Genomic DNA, 25,909 nt, shown 5'->3' on the forward strand with positions numbered 1-25,909 from the left:
TATATTCTACAAAAAATTGCGGTTAGTTTTACTTATTGAAATAACAATTGATGGAATGCATACATTCTAAGGTTAGTTGAATGTTTGACCTGTATTTGATAAAGAGGCAAATTCTATATTTACAAAGAAATGTAATCAATTTTATAGGTACCTATATTGTACGATAATAAATGTATTGCCTACTATTTGTCACAATTAGGGATGCCAAATATAATATCGTTTGAAATCCAAATCACCTGATATCCATCAAATTATATCAGTTCATTGTGACAAGAAAAATTTTTCACATGTTAGTCCAACTAAAAGCTGTATGTGTTTCTTTTATAAACTATTCTGGGTGTCTCAAAACAGCTTTAAAGGAATAGTAATATAATAAGTTAATGTAACTTGAAGAAAAAAATAACTTAATGGAGTACCTACACGGAAAACTGTTTTTAAAACTTATGTTCATTTTACAACACAATAGTAGGTGTTTTTTTTTTCGCGACAATTTCGACGTATTTCTGGAGTCTTCTTCAGGGGTAGGTATTTGTTACAACGTCTCGTATTGTGCATGTATAGATGTGGGGATGGTCATCGTTATCTTCGCCCAACCATAAAGAGGACAGGACAGAACCTTCTAGCATACCAAAGTGGTGGAAACAAATATACTGATATCTTTTTTATTATATATGTTTTATCTTATATATAAAATTCTCGTGTCACAGTTTTCGTTCCCATACTCCTCCGAAACGGCTTGACCGATTCTCATGAAATTTTGTGAGCGTATTGAGTAGGCCTGAGAATCGGCCAACATCTATTTTTCATCCCCCTAAATGTTAGGGGTAGTCCATATATATGGCAAACAACGTTTGCCGGGACAGCTAGTAGGTATATATACAGCGCACATAGCCCAAATAATAAACCAATGCTTTCTACCGTATATCCAATGTAGGTCAGGTATTACTTTCATATGTATGCCATGGCAAAAGAACGAAAGAGATGGGTAGTAGAAGGAATAAGGAAAAGGATAGGAGGGAAAAGAACGTGCGTCCGGAACTCCAATAACAATCTGAAACTTGTTCAATATTCGCCAGAGCAGTAAGAAAATAATTATATAATATAAAATAACATGTATTATTTTATTTCAAATAACGTTTATAACCAACATAAAAAATATAATTAATTAACAATAACAATAAAAATATATTTTTAAATAATTAGATATATTTTCTTCATTGTGAAATTCTATGTTTTAATTTGATATGTCCGTTGCTCATACCTACCCGTTTCCATTTTATAGTGATGTTGCACTTAATTTGTATAGTTCTAAAGTTTTCCCATTAAAATAATTTCAATGTGACCTAGTTTTGTGCCTTGTGGAACACCGACACCCAGCTGTTAATTATACATGAATGTTCCATAACACAGCTGATTTATTTTTATAATTTTGATCTATCCCCACAGAGATCTGTCCAGAACTTATATCTACTGTGCATTGGAAGTGTGATCATTTTTTTCTTGTCATCTATTTCTAAACAGGCCCGTGTTTCGCCTCTGTACGGTTCCCACACCACTTCCTGGTTCGTCCAAGTAGGTGTTCTGTAACAATGATATATAAAAACACATTTTAACGATAATCCATGAAATGTACTGACGACCTTCAAACTTGACTGTGTATCTAGGCAAAATACATATCTGTCAAGTAATCATCAAATAAATAAATAAAAATTTTGATCACAAAGATCTTATGGGTTTTTTTTTTCATGGATGGTAATGGAATAGTGCACCACTGTGCTAACGGTTTACGCTGGCGGGGCACCAGTGGAGGACGATAAGATGAGAATGACGTCAGGTCAGTTTGGCCATCATGTAAGATCTTATGGTTATCTTCACCCGAATTATGGAAGTATACTACATTTTAACTTGATCGGAAGTTGAAGGATATTTCCTATATTTGATTCTTTTTCTATTAATAAGTTCATTAATAGAAAAAGAATCGGACGAGTAAACAAATTATATATATACACATAAAAGCTTTTCAAATTAACGTTTATAATTGTATTAATAAATAGTAGCCTTGAGAAGTTGCCATATCATTCGGAAAGAAAATAATTGTCGTGTCAACGATTGAATTGATTACTGCATTATCAAACATATATATTTATATGCCAGTTATTTAGTACCTAGAATTAGTACGTAAAGCAATTTTTTTTGTAAGATCTCATTAATAAATAGAATTATATTATTTAGCGGCATTGGTTGTCTAGCGGTTTAGCACACCGAGTTACATCCGATGGTAGCGGGTTCGATTCCTCAGTCGATGCAAACATTTGTATTGATGAGTATGATAATTTGTATTGTTCTATTGCACATAGTACATATATATTATGTAATTAATTTTAAAAAATGTATTTGTGTATTTTTAACAGTTGTCTTGTACCCATAACACAAGTACTGCTTAGCTTGGGACTATATGGCGTATGAGTATACTTTGTGAATTGTCCAGGGTTATTATATTACCAAACGTTACTTCAGCTCTCCACCTACATCATATTTTTCAGATGTTTTTAATAAGAATAGAAAAAAAATCTAACCCATTCTTAGCGAAGTTGCACCATGCCTCACTCAAGAATTGTATGAGTTGTCTATCACGTTCCGTGCATTGGTCAAATTTATTCTTTTTATAAAATTCGTATTGCACAATATCACCATGCGTTGTTCCTTTAATTCCTAACCCCTTTAAAGCTTTCACATTTATACTTCCAACAAATGAAAATATGTAGAAAAATACATTATCTTGATTATTTCGCATTAATTCCGGTATCAGTATAATGTCTCTATTAAAATATACATCTGATAAGAACACAACAAATTTTTCTAATAAATTTTCATTTACTTGTTGTCCTTTGAAATAGAAGTCACGCATTCTCTTTATAACTTCTAATGACTTTGGACTATCATATTTCAAATTTAAATATTTCGGCACGAAATGTTTGAAATCATTTTCATATATAATATTTCCTTCTGCATCTCGTCTTATAAACAGTCCAGCTTCGAATACACTTATTCCAATAATCATTGGCACTTTTTTGTGACGATTTTTTCTTATAGTTTCAATAGGATATTCATCGAAGAAACTTTCAGGCCCAACATCTTTTTCTATCACAGGTATTAAAAAGGGCTCGATAACATAAAGAGATTTACTGAATTCCGCCGTAAAGTACCCATTTATTAAATCTTCTACAGGCATATCAATAAAGAAATTGAGCAATTCTTTTTTGTCTTGAATATTTTTACCTAACAGTGAAGCTAAGTGTGATGCTTTTTCTACAGGATTCTCATCTTTTATAAGCAAATCAGACACAAGACTTCCCGACTGACCAATTATTTTACTGAAAAGGCCATCGGTCATTTTGCTAACTAAATATGAAGTTACTATAGCGGATCCTGCGCTTTCACCAAATACTGTTACATTATTTGCATTACCATTGAAATTAGCTATATTCTGATTTACCCATCGTAAAGCTTTAGCTGTATCTTTAAAAGCCATATTTCCAGTAGCTTCAGGTAGATGTAGAGACAGGAAACCTAGAACGTGTAGTCTATAGTTTACTGTTACAAAAATAACGTCATGCTGTATGTAATGATCCGGTCGATACCAATCCCCATATCCTACCAGGAAGCTCCCACCGTGTACGTAGAACAAAACTGGTAATTTTTCTAGTTTTTCAGCTGGTAAACTGGGCGTGTAAACATTCAGGTATAAACAGTCTTCCGAACCAATAATTTGTCCATCTCTGAGATTTAACTGTGCACATTTGTTTCCTGGTTTTGTTGCGTCTCGTACCCCTGACCAGCCCTCTGGATCTTGGGGGTTCTGTAACGATGTTTTTATTATTACGTATATGTAAATCAAATTAGTGTGAAATTGTGATTGTTCTTTACCGGTCCGTAATAAATATACTAACTTGAAATCTGAGTTTGCCAATCGGTGGTTTCGCATAAGGTATACCTTCAAAACTATAATATTCCTTCCCGTTGTACGTCGTGCATTTCTTCCCTTGTAAGACACCCTGCGCCACTCTTACTTGACATGTCATTGTAACTGAAACAAATATATTTAATAAAACATTTACCATTGGATTTGTAATTTAATAATTTTAATTATTGGTCTACCATGCTATCTTCAGCTGTTCTTATCACACGTGTTTTTGTTGATGATAACGAGATAGCGAGCAGTAAATAAAAATGACTGTACTAGATAAAAATTTAAAATCTATCAATAGTTCAATTAAGTTTTCTTTTCGTCTGTCTGTCACGCATGACCATATATATACTTACAATCACAGATAACATAATATTACATACTTACAATACATTCATACATGTATTTTAAATAGGACCTTTGTAAAATATTGTATATCTCTCAAATTCTATTGAGTAGTATAGACTAATGCAATGCCAAGGTGGTTGTTAATACAATTGTGGCTGGCAGCTTGTACACCATTCTTTTTACAAATATTTCTATTATTTTGAGAACTTTTTTTTTTACTTATGGTTCTCTTGACTTCTTTTTGTGCTCTTTTGGTACACATACATGCCGATACAAATATCACTGTTTTTTTTAATTAGTCATCAAAACAATTGTATTTTTGGTGTACCTAATAATGTTTACCTAATGAAAAGCAAAAGTGTTGTGTGTCCAACGATAAGATATAAATATGAAAATAATTAAGAAACTCGTATCAAACATTTTTGCATTGTCTAATCTTACGTAACTACCTACCTTCTATAATACATGTGAGAAGAGATATACGACAACTGATAGCGTATCGAATCGACCCCAGCGTACACAAATATTATTATGAGTTGGCTCATAAATATATGTACCGTATATGTATGTATGTATGTATATGTATGTATAGCAAAATCTTTCAAAGGAACAACCCGCTAATGGATTTGGGTGGGGAACATGAGAATCTTTACCCGCTAAAAAATTACGCTCTCTTGAAACTCCAAAGCTGAGCTAGCATTCTACAACAACCTCGAATCTATTGATTCCCAATTTTTATATGTGGTAAACAAACTGTTCACATGATGGTAAGTGGTTTTCGACGTCTATGTCAATAAAATCTTTATTAATGCAGGTCTATTACAGACTGTTATGATATGTCAAATCTACCATCAGTTCGGAGTGCTTTCAAGCTAAGAATAACTGATTTTTCAAATGATATTGCAAATTTTGTCAAAAGGAAATGGTCTATTCACTGTCCGTAACCCGAACACACAAGTCCCCACAAGCAGCACCTCGTTCACGAGTATGACGGATGATATACAGATGTACGATAGGGTGACTTCATGTTATCATATGACGCACATGAGACCACGCATGTGTTGGCATTCCGGTGTATGATAAGATAAGATGAGATTGATAAGTTATGCCTTCTGTAATTTCACTGCCTACCCTTTAAAGCAAGCTGCTTGGCTGTTGAAATAAGTGTGACCGTCGATCTCTGTATTTAACAGATACAACGACATATATTCAGTTATATACCTGTTTCGAGTTGTAATTAATCTATATTCAAATAAAATTAACACGTTAATCGCCATGTCAGTCATGTGTCTGACGCTAAGAAGTTCTACATGAGCCATGTCAGACATGTGTCTGACGTACGCGATTTGATAGAAGGCAACGACAATCACAGGTGTCCGAAGCAAACGATATTTGCATTATGTTATGTATGTACGAAAGCTTGGCCTGTCATGAACAAAACCTGAAAATTTCTAGGGTTACTACAAACAATAAAATTAAATAAATTTTAATATAGGGCCATGTCAGTCATAGTTTGTTTGTTTTGTTTGACATAGAAAATAGTGTTTTTCCAGGAATTTTAGAAAAAATATTTTTGTTTGATACTTTAAGTTTCCTTGGGGGCCATTCATTAATTACGTAAGACTATTTTCGCTAGTTTTTGACCCCTGTTAAATATTTATTACGTAAGTATAGGAAAGGAAGGAAAAAACAATTATTCTATTAACAATTTTCAGAAATGTTTATTTGTATTTACAAAGGTGCTAATCATTTTTAATTTTTGGTAAAAATAAAAATAATAAACTGATCAGTAAAATTGTAAGGAACAGTCTTGAATGGGTACTTGGCACTCGCGCGGTTGCCTGCGCTTTTTAAAAGTATAATTTTAACATTGCGCATTTGAGATCTTACGTAAGAACTATCAAAACTCCGTCCCACCCCTTTGTAAGAAAAAATAAGACATGGTCGACCCCCCTCCTACCCTAAATCGCCTTACGTAATAAATGAATGGCCCCTTGATATATTTTTAACTAAATTATCTAATAAAGTTACCATGGCCCATATGAAAATTTTTCTGATATTATCGTGGCGATTAACGTGTTAATATAAGCACTTTTGAATAGTCATATTTTTTTATTAGATACTTGTGTACTTTTAAATAAATGTTTATCTAAATAAATAGATACTAACAAGGATTAGGTTTTATTATACATCGATTTTATAGACATTTCCATTACAGAGGAATTAGTCAGAAACATAAATTGTCCCATTTACGTATTTAATTTTATATAATTGTGTATGGTCATCCGGCTTGATTGGCAAGACGTTAGTTTATTAATTTTTACCGGATTAAACTCAGGCAAAGTTAGATATAATAGGTAAATACTTCGTATTTTAACTGCCAGTACCTCTTAATACTATTAAATCATATCAGAAATTAACCATTTTATATTGCGAATATTTTTTTGTTGGCAACATTATCGAATTCATCTATATCCAATAATAATTAGAAATATAGTAGTAAGTTGGTTAGGAAGAATTATAAATAGCGGGATTTTTGTAAAAAAACCGTACCAAATGAATAAAAATTTCGCGAAAATAACTATACTACTCTTACTCACAGAAATTAACAATGTTTTGTAAGTGTTAGCACCACCTTTAATAGCTTGTAATAATTCTAAGAAATAAATGCTTGCACCTTTCCATACAAATATTGTTTTGATTTAACTAAGGCGGGTATGCCAATGCGAATCAAAACTTTTAAAATGAATTCATGCAAACAGTTACTTGTAAATTGCACATTTACAGCATATTGCTGTGCTAAAAAAACTGGTAACACAGTTTCATGCAAAAAATATTTTGATCTTTAACGTAAGGCTGTCCTTATTGACTCTATGGTACTTAACAAATACGCGCGAAAAATACGAATGTCAAAAAGTTTTTCCATCTACGAGATATTTATATTCTTTATAAATTTATTGCTTGCGTTTTTAAAAGTAGCTAATTCTTTATACATACTATTAATATTATTATTATTATTATATACAAGCAATAATCTATACAAATAAAGAGACTATTTATAACTTCGAATCCATAGCTTTTCGGTATATCTGTATGGAAGTCTATACGGCACTTAGATAAAAACACTAATTACAAAATGAAAATAATTTATATAAAAACGTCTGTTTGTTCTTGCTGATCATTGAAACGGTCGGGCTGATTTTGACGGGACTCTCACCTGCAGATAGCTAATGTTATAAGGAGTAACAAACTAAGTCTACTTTTATTTTTAAAATTTAATTTATTTCTTGTATAATAAAAAACTGAAATTCCATTAGGCCAAAGTCGCCGGTAAAAGCTAGTTTGTAAATAAAATTACATACCAAATTTCCTTCGTTATATCATGAAAAAACTATTATATTGTTTATTCCCGTCTAAGTAATATTTAAAAAAAAATATCGTATACTTAATTATATGTATATATTATTATGTTCTTACATATGTGATTATAAAATTTTATTACCTATTTATCTACTTGAATAAAATCATACCTTAAATTAGTAATATTTTCCACCTTTTCTATATAAGCACTAATTATAAAAACTAAACACAAGAACAACTAGTTTATCACGAACTGCAACTAAAAAGTAAATGACAAAATCGTTTCGGACTTCGGACTACAATATATACAATAGACACTCTCCTTGAGCCATGAAGGAATAACTAAATATTAAATAATATGTCTTTATACTTACTAAATAGTATTAGTGTATCTATACTATCGACTTGGCCAGTAATCAGTATTTAGTGATTAGATATTAAACAGTAAATGGCGATAGTTAATTAAAAAAAAATTATAATTTTCGGTTCTTATCGATACATATAAATAAGTTTTATATAAGAGACGACATAGTAGATAAACACTGTGCAGATTTGTTTACAATTAATAGTTTGTATTTACACGAAGAACATTACTGAGCGAATGACTAAACATTATATGACAGTGACAGCCAGTTTGTTTGGTGTTTAGGTATAATTTTGTTGACTTTTAATACGTCACAAGGGCAAATTATATGGCGGGAAAGGCTCACCGTTCAAATTGATGATCTACTTTATTATACTGTTACAATTCTTAACTTGATTTATACTTGTAATGCCAATAATTGAATGTACTTATCAAGTTATCAAGACAACTTGCAAAAATAGATAATTACGGCAAATAGTCTGCTTGCTAACGGGGACAGTTGATCAAAATAAAGATATATTATATACGCGAAAGTTTGTGATTATGGATGGATAACTGAATGATGGATGGATGTTTGTTACTCTTTCATGCAAAAATGATTGAATGGATTTTGTTGAAACTTTACAGTAGTATAAATTTTATGCGAGAGAAACCGTGGGCACAGCTAGTATACCATAATACATCCTACTAGTTATAGGTGAAAGAATGAGATTTTAAAGTTGCAGTTACTTCAAGGGAAAGCCTTTTCCACCAACTTCAAAATATAGAGACTGCAGCTCAACCCGCGACTTCGTTCGCGTGGAATTTAACGGTATTTTTCTAAAATAAAAGTAACCTAAGTTTTATTGCATCAGCTACATGCCAAAATAAGTCCCGTCAAAATCGGTCTAGCCATTTCAGAGATTAGCCGGAACAAACAGACAGACAGATAGACAAAAATTGTAAAAACTGTATTTATATTCATATGCATGTAGTAAAACCCCCCTGGAAACTATCGTGATAAATTGTCATTTGCCATGATTACGTGCTCATTTTATCATCCTCCACTTGTGTCCATGTGCTAGTCGGGTGCACCATTCCATTATCATCCATAAAAAAACACGGTATTGCTAAGGTTTAATGTGCAAGGTACAAAATCTCTTTTTTTTCGGACTACTCTAATACTGTTGGCCGCAGCTGGCCTTTACAGCTTCACCGGACGAAAGGGGGCGAGTGCAGATCTCCACTGAACTCCAAACCTACGGAAGGACTTGTGGATCGACTGAAGGCCAACTCGCGCCTGACGGATACGACTTTAGTCTGAGGGCAGTGCTAGGGATTCGAACCTCGGCTCAAGCCGTAGTCAGGCCAATTTCGATCGCGGTTTGAATTGGACGGGGGATCGATACTACAAAATCTGTAGATACCATAGAGTAACAGATACTGAGTTGAAACTTTAGTACCTTGTCATCGTGACACTATTGACAATTTCAAACTTTATTGTGAAATTGTTTGCAACCGTTTCTACTTTGCTGGCCTTTGAAACGGCAGTAAACAAAAGCTAGGCATTAAATTACTCATTTACCTACAATCATTTGCCTAAACGTACTAAGTAAGTAAGTGTTACGACATTTCTTGTGGTGTCTGTGGTAATCTAATATTATAAAGGCGAAAGTTTGTAAGTGGATAGATGTTTGTTACTCTCTCACGCAAAGGTACGGACGGATTTTGATGAAACTTTACAGCCATATAGCTTATACTTCAGGATAACAGATTTGCTACAAATTTCATCCGGGTGAAATTGCGGGCACTTTTAATAATTTATATTACAGCGATATGGCGATTCATAGAGTTGGTAATATTTTCCAACATTTGGGTCGTCTTGTTCGTCATTCAAGTTACATAAAAACTCTTTATAAATAAATAACAAAGCTTTTGAAATAAAATAGGATTAATATTTTATTTCACAAATTTCTACCATACATTCACTTTATTTTAATGAAAAAGGAAGATCTCATTGTTTGACTTGTTTTGTTAATTGGTAAAATAAAAGTATGCAATAATAATTAATAATTTAGTTTGGTAATAACTTCATTTTTATCTACAGTAAATACATATGTATTTTATATTACATTATATTTTTATTACACATACATATATATGTATGTGTAATATAAAAGTCACAACGAAACGCAATTTTTATGTATATTTCAAGATTTTATTTTTGCAGTTAGCAACACTGGATTGCTAATGCCAAACCAAGTACTATATACATTCTAGTTAATTATAAGCACAAATAAATAATTTACTTATTACCTACCTTAATAATCACTAACAAATCAAGAAATACTATATTTATTAATATGTTATATTTTACTTGAATTGGAACACTTCATCATAGACTAATGTTGTAAGTACTTACATGTAATTAAATACATTTACTAGAACGAGTAGTGTTTGTAGACGAGAAAGGTCATACTAATTGGCTGCGTTGGGTTGCAAAATGTGTTAAGAATGTTAGAACTTACGAAAGCGATATACAAAGCGAAAGTGGAAGGTTTTAGTTGTATACTTGATTAGGTCTTTGACTTATCGTGCTGTCCGATGGTCTTCGAAATCGTCGTATATATGTTCTTGATTCGGATTATAGAAGTGAATGAAGCAAAAATGATGTGTAATAAGGATACAAATCTATGGTACATGCCTTTTGTTAGTTCCACAAGGAACTTGTTTAATTAATATTTGAATGCAACCTATTTTGTTACTCTTATGTGCCAGTATTAAGAAGAGAGTAATTGATTTTATTTGTCAAATTCACTATATGTAATTTTTATCACAATATATGTGTTGATAAAACTCATATTCTCAAGATTTATTCACTAAAACATTTTATTTTATATGGGACTTAAGTAAAGGCAGTTAGATTAAATCTTAGGTATTATATGTAATATATTTATTTTCTTTATAAGATGATGATCATAAGGTCAGTTAGCCCATTGTGACAAATACACCAGGAATTTGACACGATGGTTTCCAGCGGGAGGTCGAGGAGTGTGGAGGTCGACCTGACATGGTAGATTGCTAGCAATGGGGTTATCAATCCACATTACTAACAATCCACTTCCCCCCATAAACAAATATTATGCTGACCCAAATAAATGGGATAGCGTAAAAGCAGACGATAGGAAAAACTATAGTTGCTCTTTCCTAAAAATAAACATGTGTGAATTGATTCTTACAGATGGGATACACACAATAAGTATTGATGGTACAAGATTCAAACATAGATGATTTGAAAAAATGAATCCAGTTAATATAAAGGTTGAAGAACACACCACCATTAGTAATTTAGTTGTAACTATCAAACAGGAAGTTGTAGATGATGAATTCAATGATCCTTTGTCAGTACAAAGTAGCGCAAATAATGAATATAATTCAAATGGAGTTCTTGAAATAAAGAATGAAATACCAACAAAGCATGATATGGTAGGAAATGCTTCGAGTGTTGAAATTACTATTGAAATAGAACCAGATATACATACAAAAATTAAGACTGAAAAGCCAGAAGTAGATGACACAAATGAAATTGATATAGAAAATAATTTTGCTACAAAATATAATGAAAATACCATATTTATTAAAGAGGAAGTGCATGAAGATGCCTGGGAGGAACAAAGTGATGTTAAAGTAGATGTACAGAGGATAAAATCTGAACAGGATGAGTCTGACGATAAGTCAAAGATATCATCAGATAGTAATGACTTAATAGACAAATCTCAAAATGATGGTTTAACTTCTGGTAATAATGTCACATATATTTCCTGTGTTTTCATTTTTTAAGATAATAATAATTATGTAATAATCTACATACTGTAGATTTTTATTAAGCAGGTCATAAAAACCTAATTCATCAGCCTTTATGTTGTAATAATTTAATAATCTGTCTCACTGACAATTGAAGGTTTGATCATCATCTCATATTGATAATTTTCATGTTTTTATCATAATCATCATCATAGTCATATAGCTTATGTCAGGTGTTATAGGATAAGCTGCAAACTCGATTTGCAAACCCCTGAAATAGTCTGATTAATTTTTATGAAAGTTTTGTGCATATTTGCCTTTTGCATGTGCATATTTGTCTTAGGCTATTTTGTATATCCTTCGTGATAATTCGTGTCAATTGTGTGATAAGTGTATTAATTTTTCAACCTAATTTGTTTGCTGGGCAAAGTTCTCCCCCTCACAACTCCAAACCTCTCTATCATAAGCTTGGAGATGCCATGTCTTCTGAGTAAAGTGTTTCTATGTCTATATCTTTTAAATATCTACCTATAATTCAGGTTCTACTTCATGTGGGACTAGATCACGCTGAATAATGTCATCAACTATTTATTTATTAAAAATAAACTGATATAAACAGACTGTTTTAGCTACCAATGTAGCATCCCTATTTTCTTAGACCACCCATTTAGCTTCAGGTATTGTAGCTAATGGACTAGTAAGGTTCATTATCACTATATGATATTGAAACCTTTAAACTTATAAAAATTTTATAGCATAGTACATAATTTTTAATTAAATAATGCCAATTTAATTTACCATTTTTCAGATGGAAAGCCGACTACAGTTGAAACTTCAAGCAATGAATTACGATGTGATATATGTAATGAGGTATTCTCGTCTGTTGACGACTTGCGACTCCACACACAGGACCATACGGACCCTGAAACACACACTTGTATACCGTGCAGACGAAGCTTTTCTGGTGTTAAATCACTGCGTCGCCATATGGTGATACATACTAGCGAAAAACCGTATTGCTGCGAAATATGTCAGATGGCATTTACAGATAGTTCTGGTTTCAGCCGTCATAAGCGGCTACATTTCGGGGAGAAACGACATGTATGTGAAATTTGCGACATGAGGTTCCGAGACCACTCCAGTATGGACCGTCATATTATGCGAGTTCATAAAAATGAGAAAAGATACAACTGCGACTTGTGTCAGCAAAGTTTTCCCACAAATGTACAGGTCCAGTATCACATGAAGAGAGTTCATACAGATAAAAAAGAGTTTTGTTGTGACCAATGTCACCAGTCCTTTTCTGCAGCTAGATCATTGAAACGTCACTTATTAATACACAGTGGGGAGAAGCCATATAAATGTGACATTTGCCTGAAGGATTTTAGAGACAACTCGGTTATGCTTCGTCACAAACGCTTGCACACTGGTGAAAAACCTTTTCTTTGTAAAGTGTGTGATAATTATTTCATAGATCAAACACGATTGAGTATACATATGCGAGTTCATACCGGCGAGAGGCCGCATTGCTGCGAATACTGTGATCAGTCGTTCAGAGATCATACGCAACTGTCGATTCACACACGTATCCATACTGGTGAAAGACCATACAGTTGTGACGTGTGCCAGAAGAGCTTCAAAGACAAAAGATCGTACAAAGTTCATATGCGAATCCACACTGGTGAGAGGCCATACGAGTGCACAGACTGCGATAAATCTTTCAGAGACAATACTCTGCTGAGACAACACATTCGCATACACGCTCGCAAGCCGCAGTCTAATTGTACAGATTGTGAGAAGGGATTCAATGATGACACACAATTACAGAATCATATGCAGAAACACACGGGTGACAAACCATACCACTGTTCTATGTGCGTGAAGAGTTTCAGAGATATGTCACAGTTACGAATTCATACACGAACACATACGGGAGAAAGACCTTTCACTTGCACAGTGTGTAAAAGTGCTTTTAAATCACGTTCAGACTTGAATTGCCATATGCATATACATTCCGATGTGAAACCATTTAGTTGCGAAGTGTGCGGAAAGAGCTTTAGGTTCCAGAAACGTGTGAGGTATCATATGAGGATCCATACAGACGAGAGGCCTTATCCCTGCAAACTGTGTCCGCAGCGGTTTAGAGTGAGTGGTCACTTGAAGAAGCATATGAACTCAATCCATGCTAATGAAAGTACAGAAATAATAGTACCTGATTGAACTAGAGATTTATTTTTGCGAGAGTAAATTAACAATTTAGTAGAGGATTTGAATCAGAAATATGGGAATCAAAAATTAAATATGAAAGTGTAAAATCTTGTATTCAGAATTAGTCTATTGGCTCATTGTAACACATTGCTTGTAGCTAATTCCGCAAATTTCGTGTACAGCTTTGTGCGGTGGCATATCCATAGACAAAAGCAGCATACAAGTGCTAACAAGCTTTCACGTCCTGCCACAAGATCTTTAATTTTACATACATGTAGAAATTTTCTAAGTATACTCGCCTTTGAAAAATATGTACAAAGTTATTACCATCAAGTCATTAGTTGATTAACCTTGTTAATGCATCCATGTATTGTGTTGCACATATTATTTTTAAATTATGCAAACTCATAATTGTTAATATATTTTTTCAAGACACTGTTCATTAAACATAATATATTTATGTATCCATTACTGTTTATTGCATTTGTAACTTAAAATACATTATTTAAACAAGAATGCATTATCATTTACTTTTTCTTAGTGCCTGGCTCTGTAATAATATCAAAATATTCTATGAAAGTTATAAAAATTGATTGTGGAAAGTTATGTCAATACATAGTTATGTGGTTTGCTGCTTGCTTATGGTTTTATAGTAGATCGATTTTTTTTTATAACAGGGGACAAACGAGCATGCGGCTCACCTGATGGTAAGTGATTACCGCCGCTCATGAGCACCCGCAACACCAGTAGAATTGCAAGTACGTTGTCGGCCTTTTAAAAAGGAATAAGCTCTTTTCTTGAAGGTTTCAATATCGTATCGGTTCGGAAATAGCATTGCTGGAAGGTGATTCCACAATGTGGTTGTGCGAGGCAAAAAGTTTCTAGAAAACCGTACTGTGGAAGACCGCCATTCATCCAGATGATCAGGATGGTATTTCAGTTTCTGGCGGGTGGTACGGTGGTGAAACTCAGCAGCTAAATAATGTAATGCTAATGTAGATAAATGAAAGGCTGGAAGCAAAACTTTTTTTATGTTATGTAATTATAATGGCATACATGGTGACGGCCCACCTGGTAAGGAGTACCCGTTGTCTATATACGTGAACAGTACTGCGGATATCATGTGATACCTGTGATACCATTCGCAGATTCCGAAGGACTAAGATGTCATGCTGTAAGTTCACTGCGTTTAGGCAGACTACAATTGAGAAATAGTTTACGATAATAACGGCTTCATGGCTAAAATATTTGATATAGGTACTCACACAGACCTCGGTCTAACATTTCGTTTTCTTTTTATAAGCAACATCCTAAATTCAGGAGACCTTTTCTCCGTAGTCTACTTCGGGAGCAACAATATAGGAGTCCGATTAGCAGTGGGGATGCAATAGTAATGGGGACTGACTAGTTGCTCCATTGATAATGTACCCAGATCAATCTCCACACGGTCCCCGACGATATCATTGCGGTTGATGATGAATTTGCTACAATGGACTAACTGCGGTAACACGTGCCGAGATTTTCTTTAGAGAATAAATTGTGGGGTTTTTCAAAAAGGCTATATTAAGGTTTCTTAAGGGCTGACAATGCGCACGTAAAAACCTTAGTGTTTCAGGCGTTGGTAAAGGCTACGGTAACAATTTAACCTCAAATGAACCGTGTGGTTGGGCATAAATGCCACTTTCGTAATACTAAAAAAACTGATCAGACTTTAAGCTCAACCTATTATTGTTCACTGGTCACTTATTCCATTATTATTTATAAATAAAGACTGATTTTCATTCTAGCAATTTTTGTAATCCGTGAAATAAATTGGAATTCGTAACATATTGAAAAAGTAATAAAACATATTTATTTATTGGTACCTTCTTATATTTTGATTAAGTAATTCTTGATACATAAGGCAAATATCACTATGATATAATCATCGATTTCTAATCTTCTCAGTCTACGGTTTGAGCTCGGAGGTCGGAAAACGATTTACTGCAATAATAAAACGCAGCAGCATAGTATAGACCCCTAGCGGATGAACACCTAGAATTAAAACTAAAGTGTCAATGGCCGCCATCATCATTGCGATATAGTACTTACAGCGTGACAAGACATGTCATTACTGTTCATGATATATGAGAAATTCCAATGGCAGATTCTTTCTTCGGGTTCGATACTTCGTTCTCGGTGAGTTTATACATCTAAACTGTATAAAATAAACCCATAAAGTCCAATAATTAGTCCCAACTTGCGCCCTAAAAATTGCTGCCAGCATGCCATGTCGTATACGAACCTGTTGTTTTTATCGTATTTCAGCAATTTAGAGACATTATTTTCACTCGAATACTTGTACTACAAGTTGAAATTGAGTAATTTATCATTTAAAGCAAGTTATAATACCATGTGATTAAAATACAACGTAAGAACCAAAGTTCTTGGAAGATCTAGATCTTTACTAAAACAAGTTACTTGTTTATCCTTAATTTTTTAGCATATATAAATATTTATTTTAATCTTTGTAATCGCAATGAAACGACTAATGATGAAGACTAGGAGAATATGTATATTCATGTAAGTTTGCCATTAAGCTGCAATATTTGTTGGTGCAATAATTTACTTGAGTAACCATACTTTGTATTTTGGTTGATTCTTGGTACTAAATTTTTGTTTTTCATTGTCCAATTTATTTGATGTATATATATAATACATATTCTTTCATACAAAGTAAAAATCATGTACATTATTATTGTGCTGAATAGTGAAAATCTTTCTTTATTTAAATTATATTATTAAACTTATAAGATTTGTCTATAATACTTAATATACACTGAATAATATATGTGTTATATAGATGAATAAAGTATTGTTATATGTTTATGTTTTATAAAAATGAATAGCGCATGGAGGATATATTATAGATATTCTAAGAGAAATATATTAAAAAATAATATATTCATTTCTATTAAAAATGCCTAAATGACCAGTAAAGTACCATAACTTCACTAATTTATGATGTACAATCTAATAGTGTCCTTTACTTTTGTGCTTGCTGTATAACCTTAAAACAATAGACCCTATTAACAAAGGATGCAGGGGTAGCCTTATCTCTGTAAGAGATCCTCTCCAGCCAATAGTTGTATTGTTTTTTCCCCTATCCTGTCCAATCTGTCCTTAATAAATAACTAGCGGAGCCTGTGTTTTGATCCGCATGTAATTTATAGCCTATGTGTTGATCTTATGTATAAGCTATATTACTGTAAAGTTTTATCAAAATACATTCAGTAGTTTTTGTGTGAAAGAGTAATAAACATCCATCCATACAAACTTTTGCTTTTGTAATATGAATAAGATATGTTACTTTACATGTATATCCATACATATATATACTTATAGGGCTTTATTATTGGTAATATTTCACATTTAGTTTACTTGTTATGTAATTAGAATGCTAAAAAACTGATGGCCCTCCTGAAGGTGAGTGGTATGCATCATCTATATATATGAACAGAACTACACAAATCACTTTATCATAGATACCACACATGTACAACTAAAAACTTTTACAGTAATTTCTATTTAGAAAAATTTTAGATGTAGAAGAAAGATTGTGACATATTTTCTATAATATTCAATGAAATATATATTTGAATAAGCAAATTCTTTATTTGCTAAAAAAATATATAAATTAATAGTAGGTGGTATTGTATTCTATCTTCCTTTCTCTTTGTATTCTATTTTCTATTACTTGGTTTTTATTCAGCTTACCTGTCTAGCAAAGCTCTGGTATCTATATATTACAGTAGCCTGAATCTACAAGGAAAATGACTGTGAATGAATTTGGTTGTGTAATTTCATTATGAAACTACTGTGATACTCATCAACCTGCTTGTGGGGTCTGGTCTGTTCTAGTTATGACTACTGATTAAACTATTTCCTTTTGATAAAATTACAATAGCATATGCTGGTGGCCACTGTATTCTCCCTAATTTTGAACTTAATAATGAATCTGTGTTTTTGTAAACATGTACAAGCACATTTGAAAAGAATAAGAGCTGAGTTTCTTGTCAGTTCTTAGCTTGAATGCTCTCCGAACTGATGGTAGTTTTTGACACATCATAAGTCTGTTTAGACCTACATGAATAAAGATTCATAACCCTATTTCAATGAATACTTGGTCTATTTTTTTATTGGGTTGTTTGGATTATTATCAGGTGCAAGGACCTGTAGCACTGTAATCTACATAGATCTACATAGATGTGTAGCACTGCGACCTACATAGGTCTATTGTGCTCGCCCTTTTCAAAGTTCGCTACCTAGACCATCAGGAACAAGAACTGAAGGATATTCTTGGGAGCAATGATTTTTATCTCCTCAAGAAGAGTGTAAACTTTCCAAAGGAGATATTTCATTTATGCATGAGTGAGCTACAACCACATAGGATGTAGTGGCGTTTGCTCTTCAGTTTACAAATACTTGGTCTAGGAGTTATTAGTTAGTGTCTGATCATTGAGCTTTGATATTCTCATATAGCATTGATTTCAACATTATAATTTAAATATTTATAATACAGTGAATGAAAAGATGGCTAGTATAGGTATGGTAGGTGTATACATGTGTATTTATAAAACTGAACAGGAATATCAATTGTATAAACAAAAACAAAGGTTCACAATATTTTTTTAGTCTTTTGTTTACTATAATGCTTTAAGATATATTTAGGTGATATTTAAGTTTATCAAATATGAATGTAATTGGAGGTTAATGAAAGATTGTTGCATTAGAATAAAGATTATTTAAATACAAATAAACTTAATATAACTACTTTTGTTTGATAGCATATTTATTTATTCTACCACATGTTTGGAACACAGACGAAGAAGAAGACAAGAAGAATTAGTCAGAGACGGTTTAGAACTATAGGCATTGTCCATGATTATGTAAAATTTTGGCTAAAACCAAATAAAATCAAAATTCTCATTTTGCACTGAAACTACCCAAAATGTTATAATAATAATAATACCCTTTATTTACTGTTAACTTTACGAATTGATACCCGAAATTTTATAGGCAACTAACAATTGCCCTTTTTTTGCAGAACATAACTGATGATGATTGTCCTGGAGAACCATCTGAAGATGAGTATGACGCTCTCAACGATGAGACATTCGGCCAGGACTGTGAGTATACACTTTGATTTTCTATTTAAGTACCATATGCAAGGGCTCAGTATATATAATAATGTATAATAATGATAATAATGATCTAAGGACAATTCACACAACATCATCTAGACCTGAGTTAAGCTAGCTAAAGCTTATGTTATGGGTACTAGATAAATGATACGTATATATTTCATACATATTTTTTTCGTAAATACATACATATTATACATAGAAAACACCCAGACCGATACAAAAAATCATACTCATAAATACAAATGCCTGTGCCGCGCGAGGATTCGAACCCGCCACCATCGGAAGTAAGGCTATGTGTTAAACCGCTAGACCACCGAGGCATCATTCTATATATAAATAATTTGCAAGTTCTCAATGATATGAAACACTAGCCTCTGTTAACGGTGTACCAATAGCGGGTCACCAGTGGAGAATAATAAGATGAACTTGAGGTTAGGTCAGTTAGCCCTTTGTGGCAAGTACACTAGGAATTTATCACGATGGTTTCCAGAGGGAACCGCGTGAAGTCAACTTGACGTGGGACATTGGTAGCAATGGGGTTATTAATTCACATTACTAAGCATCCCCTTCGGGGGAAAAGAATTGCTGATAATGTGGACTGATGATCTCATTGCAAGGAATGTACCATGTTAGGTAGACCTCCACGCGGTTCCCATGGAAACCATGGTGATAAATTATCAGTGAATTTGTCACGGTGGGCTAACTGACCTCATGGTCATCTTATCATCCTCCGTTGGTGCCCCGGCAGCGTAAACCGTTAGCGCAGGCGGGTGCACCATTCCATTATCATCCATAAAAAAAAACCCTTCCCTCTATCATGGTATGATGTATTGGTATCATCAGTCCCCAATACTAGTAATCCCCTTCCGCCAATGATTAATTGAATATATTCTTGTAGCTGAGGAGTTGGACTGGGAAGTGGAACACGAGACCCTCGCGCTGCAACTGGAGAGCAACAGACGAAACAACAGTGGCATCGACGAGACAGCCAACAGTCAGCTTGGTATGTATTATTAAGAACTAGCTGAGCTCACAATTTCAGAGGCATATACATTTTTGTGTATTGATTAGAACAGGGCTTCCCAAACTTATTCGTATTGTGACGCCATTGGGACTTTGCTATTTTTTTGCGACGCCCCTCAGACCAGTCCCCAAAAATACTTACCGATTTTAGTAGTCTAGTTAACAGAAAAACACTATTGTTCAAATAGTATTTTTCTGTTAATGCGCCCAGCGCTCTCTCGAATCGGCCGCAATATTACATCGACAAAAAACGCCCCTGAGTAACGCCGCGATGCCCTGGGGCGTCGCGATTCACAGTATGGAAGTCCTGGATTACAATAAACATTTAAATTTTTAGTTACTCTTAATACAATACATCAGTGAAAATAGTACACAAATCGCTAATCTGTTTCTGAACTCAAAACTCAATTTATATGTTTGCGCACATTAATTCATCGAAAAACACAAAAAGTATAATCATTGTTTTTTTTCATGTCTTTCATATACAGTTTTTATATGTAGTAGCTGATTCGGCATACATTGTTTTGCCATATAAATTATTTCTGGATAGCGTTTACGAGAATTGAAAAATGGTAGTAAATATATATAAAAGTCCATACTTAACTCCATAAGAGCTTTGTTCCAGAAATCCGCAATTACCATAGCAAACAATAATTATGATACAGAACCATTTTATGTAATTTCAAATATCTTATGGAATCCCAAACATGATGTGACTTGATCACACTTAATGGAAACTTTCATCCATGACATATAAAAATAAATAGCAACATGGACCCCCCATATGGTATAACCTATAGAAATAAACAACCCCATGGACACTATCGTTCTATTTTTGTTGTGACATCAATAATAATGGTAATGTATACTTGTTACAGAGGCGTCTTTATCCCAGCTAGTGTTGGACGAGAGTGACTCGCCGCAATCCCGCGCTTTCGGAGGATCTAGCGTTTGGCGACATGACCTGTCCTTTCCTAGTGCTCCCACTGTGAGTAATAACTATGTATATATATACCTATGCTTAAACTTTCGCGTTTAGTACACATTATTAATGTAGTTAAACGGATTTTAACACGAATAATTTGATGGCAAATAAAGAAGTTTGGAAATCAAAACTAATAAAGGAAAACAGTTGAGTTGTTTGCCAGTTCTTATTAATTGAATCTGTATACTGAATAGTATAGTAGGGAAAAAATATTAGTACAAATAAACTTGACATTCAGAAGTGGGTGAAATGTCCTAAAAACATGTTTTTTTTATTTAATTGGCAGTAGAAATAAGTGACATCGTACAGTACAGTACAGTGCAGTAGAAATAAGGCATTGTGATTGTTGACTAGACAATGAATGATGGGTACAGGACAATCATTTTTATTTAAGTTTTCTATAATAATATGTGTATTTTTTTTAAAAAATGTGAATATGTCAAATGATTACTTGAATGACGAGTGTCCATGGCAGTAGTTGTTCATGCACTGGATTTTCATTTAATATTAGACATAGACACCTATATAAATATACATTGTAAATAAACTGGCTTTAAAAAAGAAAGTAATTCAATTGAGTTTCTTGCCAGTTCTTCTCAATTGGATCTATATACCGAGTTGGACCTACATGAATAAATGATTTTTGAATTTGAATTTAATTTTTTTTCTACATAATACTTGTTAGTATAGTAGTATGATATATCATAGTATGTTGATTATATTGGAATATTGTTCTGACATTCCATATAGCCGGTGCCGACTCTTAAAAATGTGTGCACGGTCGAAGAGTTGGAGCGGCAGTTACGTCAGAAGCAGATGTCACAACCGCAGCAGAGTTTCAATAACCAGAACTATTTCCAGGTGAGAGGTGTAGCTGTCTGCACTCATAAATCAATTTATGCTTATATGTGCATATTTTTACTTATCTTATATATAAAATTCTCGTGTCACAGTTTTCGTTCCCATACTCTTCCGAAACGGTTTGACCGATTCTCATGAAATTTTGTGAGCGTATTGAGTAGGTCTGAGAATCGGCTAACATCTATTTTTCATCCCCCTAAATGTTAGGGGTAGTCCACCCCTAATTTTTTTATTTTATTTTAAGGCAAAACGTTTGCCGGGACAGCTAGTTATGTATATTTAGACAACACAAATTAAGTACATTTCAATTTAGAACATGATATGTCAAAAAAATGGATATTAAATGCCTATTTTCTGAGCACTATCAATATATGTATGTGTATTATTATATGTATTTACGTACATATAATAATACACATTCTATATAATCTTAATATAACTGCTGTTTTATTTTGAATTGATTCGAATAGTTATGCAAAACTACAAAAAGTCTCAGGAGACATTAGAAAATGAACACTTGCTGAGATTGCTTTCAAATAATTTATAACCTGTAAATTTTGATCTTAGGTACACAATTTATTAGTCTAATTTTGTTCTTTTCCCAGCCAAGGTTTCCACCAGTTATCTTACAACGACCGCCGGGCCTCCAAGCGCCTGTGCCGCTACCATTTGCCCCCCAACAGACGATGACACATAATTTAAATCAACTGAGCCAGCCTCTTAACAATATCATTGGCCAGAATAATCAAATTAACCAGATGACACAACAAAACCTCATGCAGAACCATTTAACATCTAATGTAAACCAGTTGGGTCAAAATTTGAATCAATTGGGACAAAATATTAACCAACCAAATCAGAACGTGAATCAGTTCATGCAAAATGCGAATCAAATGTCCAATCAGTTTCAAAACAACCAAATGGGACAGAACAACATAATAAATCAATTGTCACAAAATATGCAAAATATCCATCCGCTATCTCAGACCAATCTGATGCAGAGTCAGTTAGGTCAAAATCAGATCAGCCAGAACCAGCTGTCCCAAAATATGAACCAGTTGGGACAAAATGCTAATATGACGCAAAATATTCCTCAAATGAACCAAAATGCCAACCAAATGGGTCTAAGTATGAACCAAATAGGCCAAAGTGTTAATCAACTGGGTCACAATGTGAACCATATGAATCAAAATATAGGCCAGATAGGTCAAAATATGAATCAGATGGGACAAAATGTAAATCCGATTGGACAAAATATAAATCAGATCGGACAAAATATAAACCCGATTGGACAAAATATAAACCCGATGGGACAAAACTTAAATCAAATGGGACAAAATGTTAATCAGATTAATCAAAATGTAAACCCTATGGGGCAAAATGTTAACCAGATTAATCAAAACGTTAATCCAATGGGACAAAATGTGAACCAAATCTTGCCAAATGGCAACCAATTTGGATCAGGTATTAACCAGTTCCCTCGTATGATGGGACAACCCAGGATGCTTGTACCACCACCTGGAATAAACATGCCCAGGCAAAATTTTAACTCAAATATGGGCCAGTTTAATTCTAATTTTCGTGTAAGTACATCTTTTTATTTTTCTATTTTTTCCTCTTTGATTAATTAGATACATTCACTTAAAAGAATATAATTCATTTAAACAGAAAATCGTTAACAATTACATAAAGTACTTTAATCAGTATTATCGTTTTTTTATATTTTGTTCCGCCAATATCTTCCTTTTGTGGGCATGGCTTTGTTATGGTTATCTTTGCCAGTTCCAGATCATTTCCATCGACAATTTTTTGCAATATAATTGTTTTTATTTTCATGTCTATAGACAACTTTTTTTTCATTATGTGGTTCCTATTCTGCAATTTTAGTCCTGTATAGAAAATTCAGGCAAGTTAAATTAAAAAATAATTTATTCATGTTAATATATATTATTACTTAAGTGTGTTTATTTAATTTTTACCTTTAATGTAAACATTAATTACAGGGCCCAACAATTCAGCAACCAAAGCCAACAGAGCAGTCATTGAATCAAAACATGATTATGAACCAACAGATAATCCAGCAACAACAAATAAAAGCGCAATCACCATTGAACAATATAAAACAACAACCAAATCAGAATCAAAAAACGCAAAATCAAAATCAATTGTTGAATCAGAATCAATTGCTGAGTCAAAATCAATTGCAGAATCAGAATCAATTGCAGAATCAAAACCAATTGCAGAGCCAGAATCAATTGCAGAGTCATAATCAAATACTTACTCAGAATCATTTACAAAATCAAAATCAATTGCAAAACCATAATCAATTACTGAGTCAAAATCAATTACAGGGTCCGAACCAATTGCTTAATCAAAAACAATTGCTTCAGAATCAGAATCAACTGCAGGGTCAGAATCAGTTGCAGAGTCAGAATCAAAATCAGTTGCAGAATCAGAATCAACTACAAAATCAGAATTCAAAATTGCCACAGAAGGTGGATTCAAAAGTGCAGAAAAGTCGGGCGTATACATCAAATAATGCTAAGAATCAATCTCAGAATTTAACATCTCAGAATTTGGTGCAGTTGATTCAGAGCACACATCCGATGTTGCAATATAACAACAGTTACCACAACGCTAGTCACCATCCTATTTTGAACAACAGAAACCTGTTTGGTAATCAATTTATGAATAATCATCCGCTTTTTAATAATCAAAGAAATAATGGATCATACAGCAATAATAGGTGAGTTTGTAACTGATAGTTAGTTTTATATAAATGCAATAAAAGTTAAAGTGCAATAAGTATATTCTATTTCAATCAGACATGTTTCAGTTGTAGGGTCTGATTAGGCAAATTACAAGTTAAACTATAGCATTGACAGGAATTAAAAATTTATATAATAAAAAAAACTACTGGTAATATCTTAATAAAATGTATGAGAAACATCAGTGTACAAAAACAAAAAGTATACTTAAGAATGATAAAACTACTACTGCGTAAATAGTGACCTTGACCAAATTAAGAAAAAATATTTTATAATCTAACTAATAATAATAAATGTTAAAAAAATAATTTCATTGACATTTATTATTATTCAAAAATGTCGAATTTCCATAAAAACTTTCATTTCTATCTATTTTATTTTAAGGGTAAATTTTTTACAACCTTTTTTGTCATATTTATTTGTATTTAATCAACAACCGTAGGTAACTTTGAAGCTTCTGGTTTTAAAAATTATAATTCTTTTATACAACCCTGCATCCCCCGTTTCAACAACCCTTTACAACCTTTTTTCGCATTAAAAAGTAGCCTATATCCTTTCTCGGGGTCTAGTCTATCTGATTGTGTCAAATTTAATTCAAATCGTTTCAGTAGTTTTGGCACGAAAGCGAGACAGACAGACAGAGACTTTCGAATTTCTAATATTAGTAAGGATTGCTATACTTTTGCAGGCATATGAACGGTGATGACTTGAGCGACGACGAGTATGCTGGCCTTATGACGCAGAGAGAGAAGCAGTGGCTTATCAACATCCAAATGCTGCAGCTGAACACGGGCACACCGTACATACACGACTTTTATTATACCGTGAGTGAAACAGCTTACTTTTTGAACTAGACTTTGTAGAAAGTCATCTGCATACCTCTGATTTTAGCCACTAAGCGGCTTAAGCAAAACACACTTGTGTTGCCGTTGAAGAGTAATACAAGTAATAAGAGGGTATTAGTAATACTAAGGCATGATACATTAGTCGTCTAGAATAGAAATAAGGGCACTTTAGGTTTCACATAACAATATCTTCGCAGTGCTGTTCCTCTAA

At 33.2% G+C, this 25,909-nt stretch overlaps 3 protein-coding genes across 5 annotated transcripts in view; 2 read left to right on the top strand and 1 right to left on the bottom strand.

Annotated features, from left to right (window-relative positions):
- Positions 1-1,208: 1,208 nt before the first annotated feature.
- Positions 1,209-8,263, bottom strand: LOC131842337 (esterase E4-like). Of its 3 annotated transcripts, none has more exons than XM_059190876.1 (4): positions 8,050-8,263; positions 3,951-4,087; positions 2,577-3,859; positions 1,209-1,581 (listed from the first exon to the last, which is right to left on the bottom strand). In XM_059190876.1, the coding sequence occupies exons 2-4, from the start codon at positions 4,080-4,082 to the stop codon at positions 1,422-1,424; spliced, it is 1,575 nt and encodes a 524-aa protein (XP_059046859.1). In that variant the 5' UTR covers positions 4,083-4,087; positions 8,050-8,263; the 3' UTR covers positions 1,209-1,421. The 3 variants fall into 3 exon arrangements, with proteins under 3 accessions (XP_059046859.1, XP_059046861.1, XP_059046860.1); XM_059190878.1 differs by lacking the exon at positions 8,050-8,263 and adding an exon at positions 7,869-7,979; XM_059190877.1 differs by lacking the exon at positions 8,050-8,263 and adding an exon at positions 7,846-7,979.
- A 3,055-nt stretch (positions 8,264-11,318) lies between these two features.
- LOC131842321 (gastrula zinc finger protein XlCGF26.1-like) lies at positions 11,319-14,070 on the top strand. Its single transcript, XM_059190861.1, has 2 exons — positions 11,319-11,817; positions 12,631-14,070. Exons 1-2 carry the CDS (start codon positions 11,319-11,321, stop codon positions 14,040-14,042), a joined length of 1,911 nt encoding a protein of 636 aa, XP_059046844.1. The 3' UTR covers positions 14,043-14,070.
- Positions 14,071-16,093: 2,023 nt separating this feature from the next.
- The window catches only part of LOC131842329 (GATA zinc finger domain-containing protein 14), a 22,520-nt gene continuing 12,704 nt past the window's right edge, over positions 16,094-25,909 (top strand). The window contains exons 1-8 of the mRNA XM_059190867.1: positions 16,094-16,208; positions 19,117-19,198; positions 20,115-20,219; positions 21,118-21,227; positions 21,975-22,085; positions 22,691-23,668; positions 24,089-24,831; positions 25,542-25,677. Of these exons, the coding sequence (XP_059046850.1) occupies positions 16,170-16,208; positions 19,117-19,198; positions 20,115-20,219; positions 21,118-21,227; positions 21,975-22,085; positions 22,691-23,668; positions 24,089-24,831; positions 25,542-25,677 (2,304 nt within the window). The 5' untranslated portion in view covers positions 16,094-16,169. The remainder of the gene's footprint in view (positions 16,209-19,116; positions 19,199-20,114; positions 20,220-21,117; positions 21,228-21,974; positions 22,086-22,690; positions 23,669-24,088; positions 24,832-25,541; positions 25,678-25,909) is intronic.

The sequence above is a fragment of the Achroia grisella genome, unplaced genomic scaffold, assembly GCF_030625045.1.
Source record: "Achroia grisella isolate CSIRO2021 unplaced genomic scaffold, CSIRO_AGI_Agris_v1 utg2156, whole genome shotgun sequence".
NCBI classification, from domain to species: Eukaryota; Metazoa; Arthropoda; class Insecta; order Lepidoptera; family Pyralidae; genus Achroia; species Achroia grisella.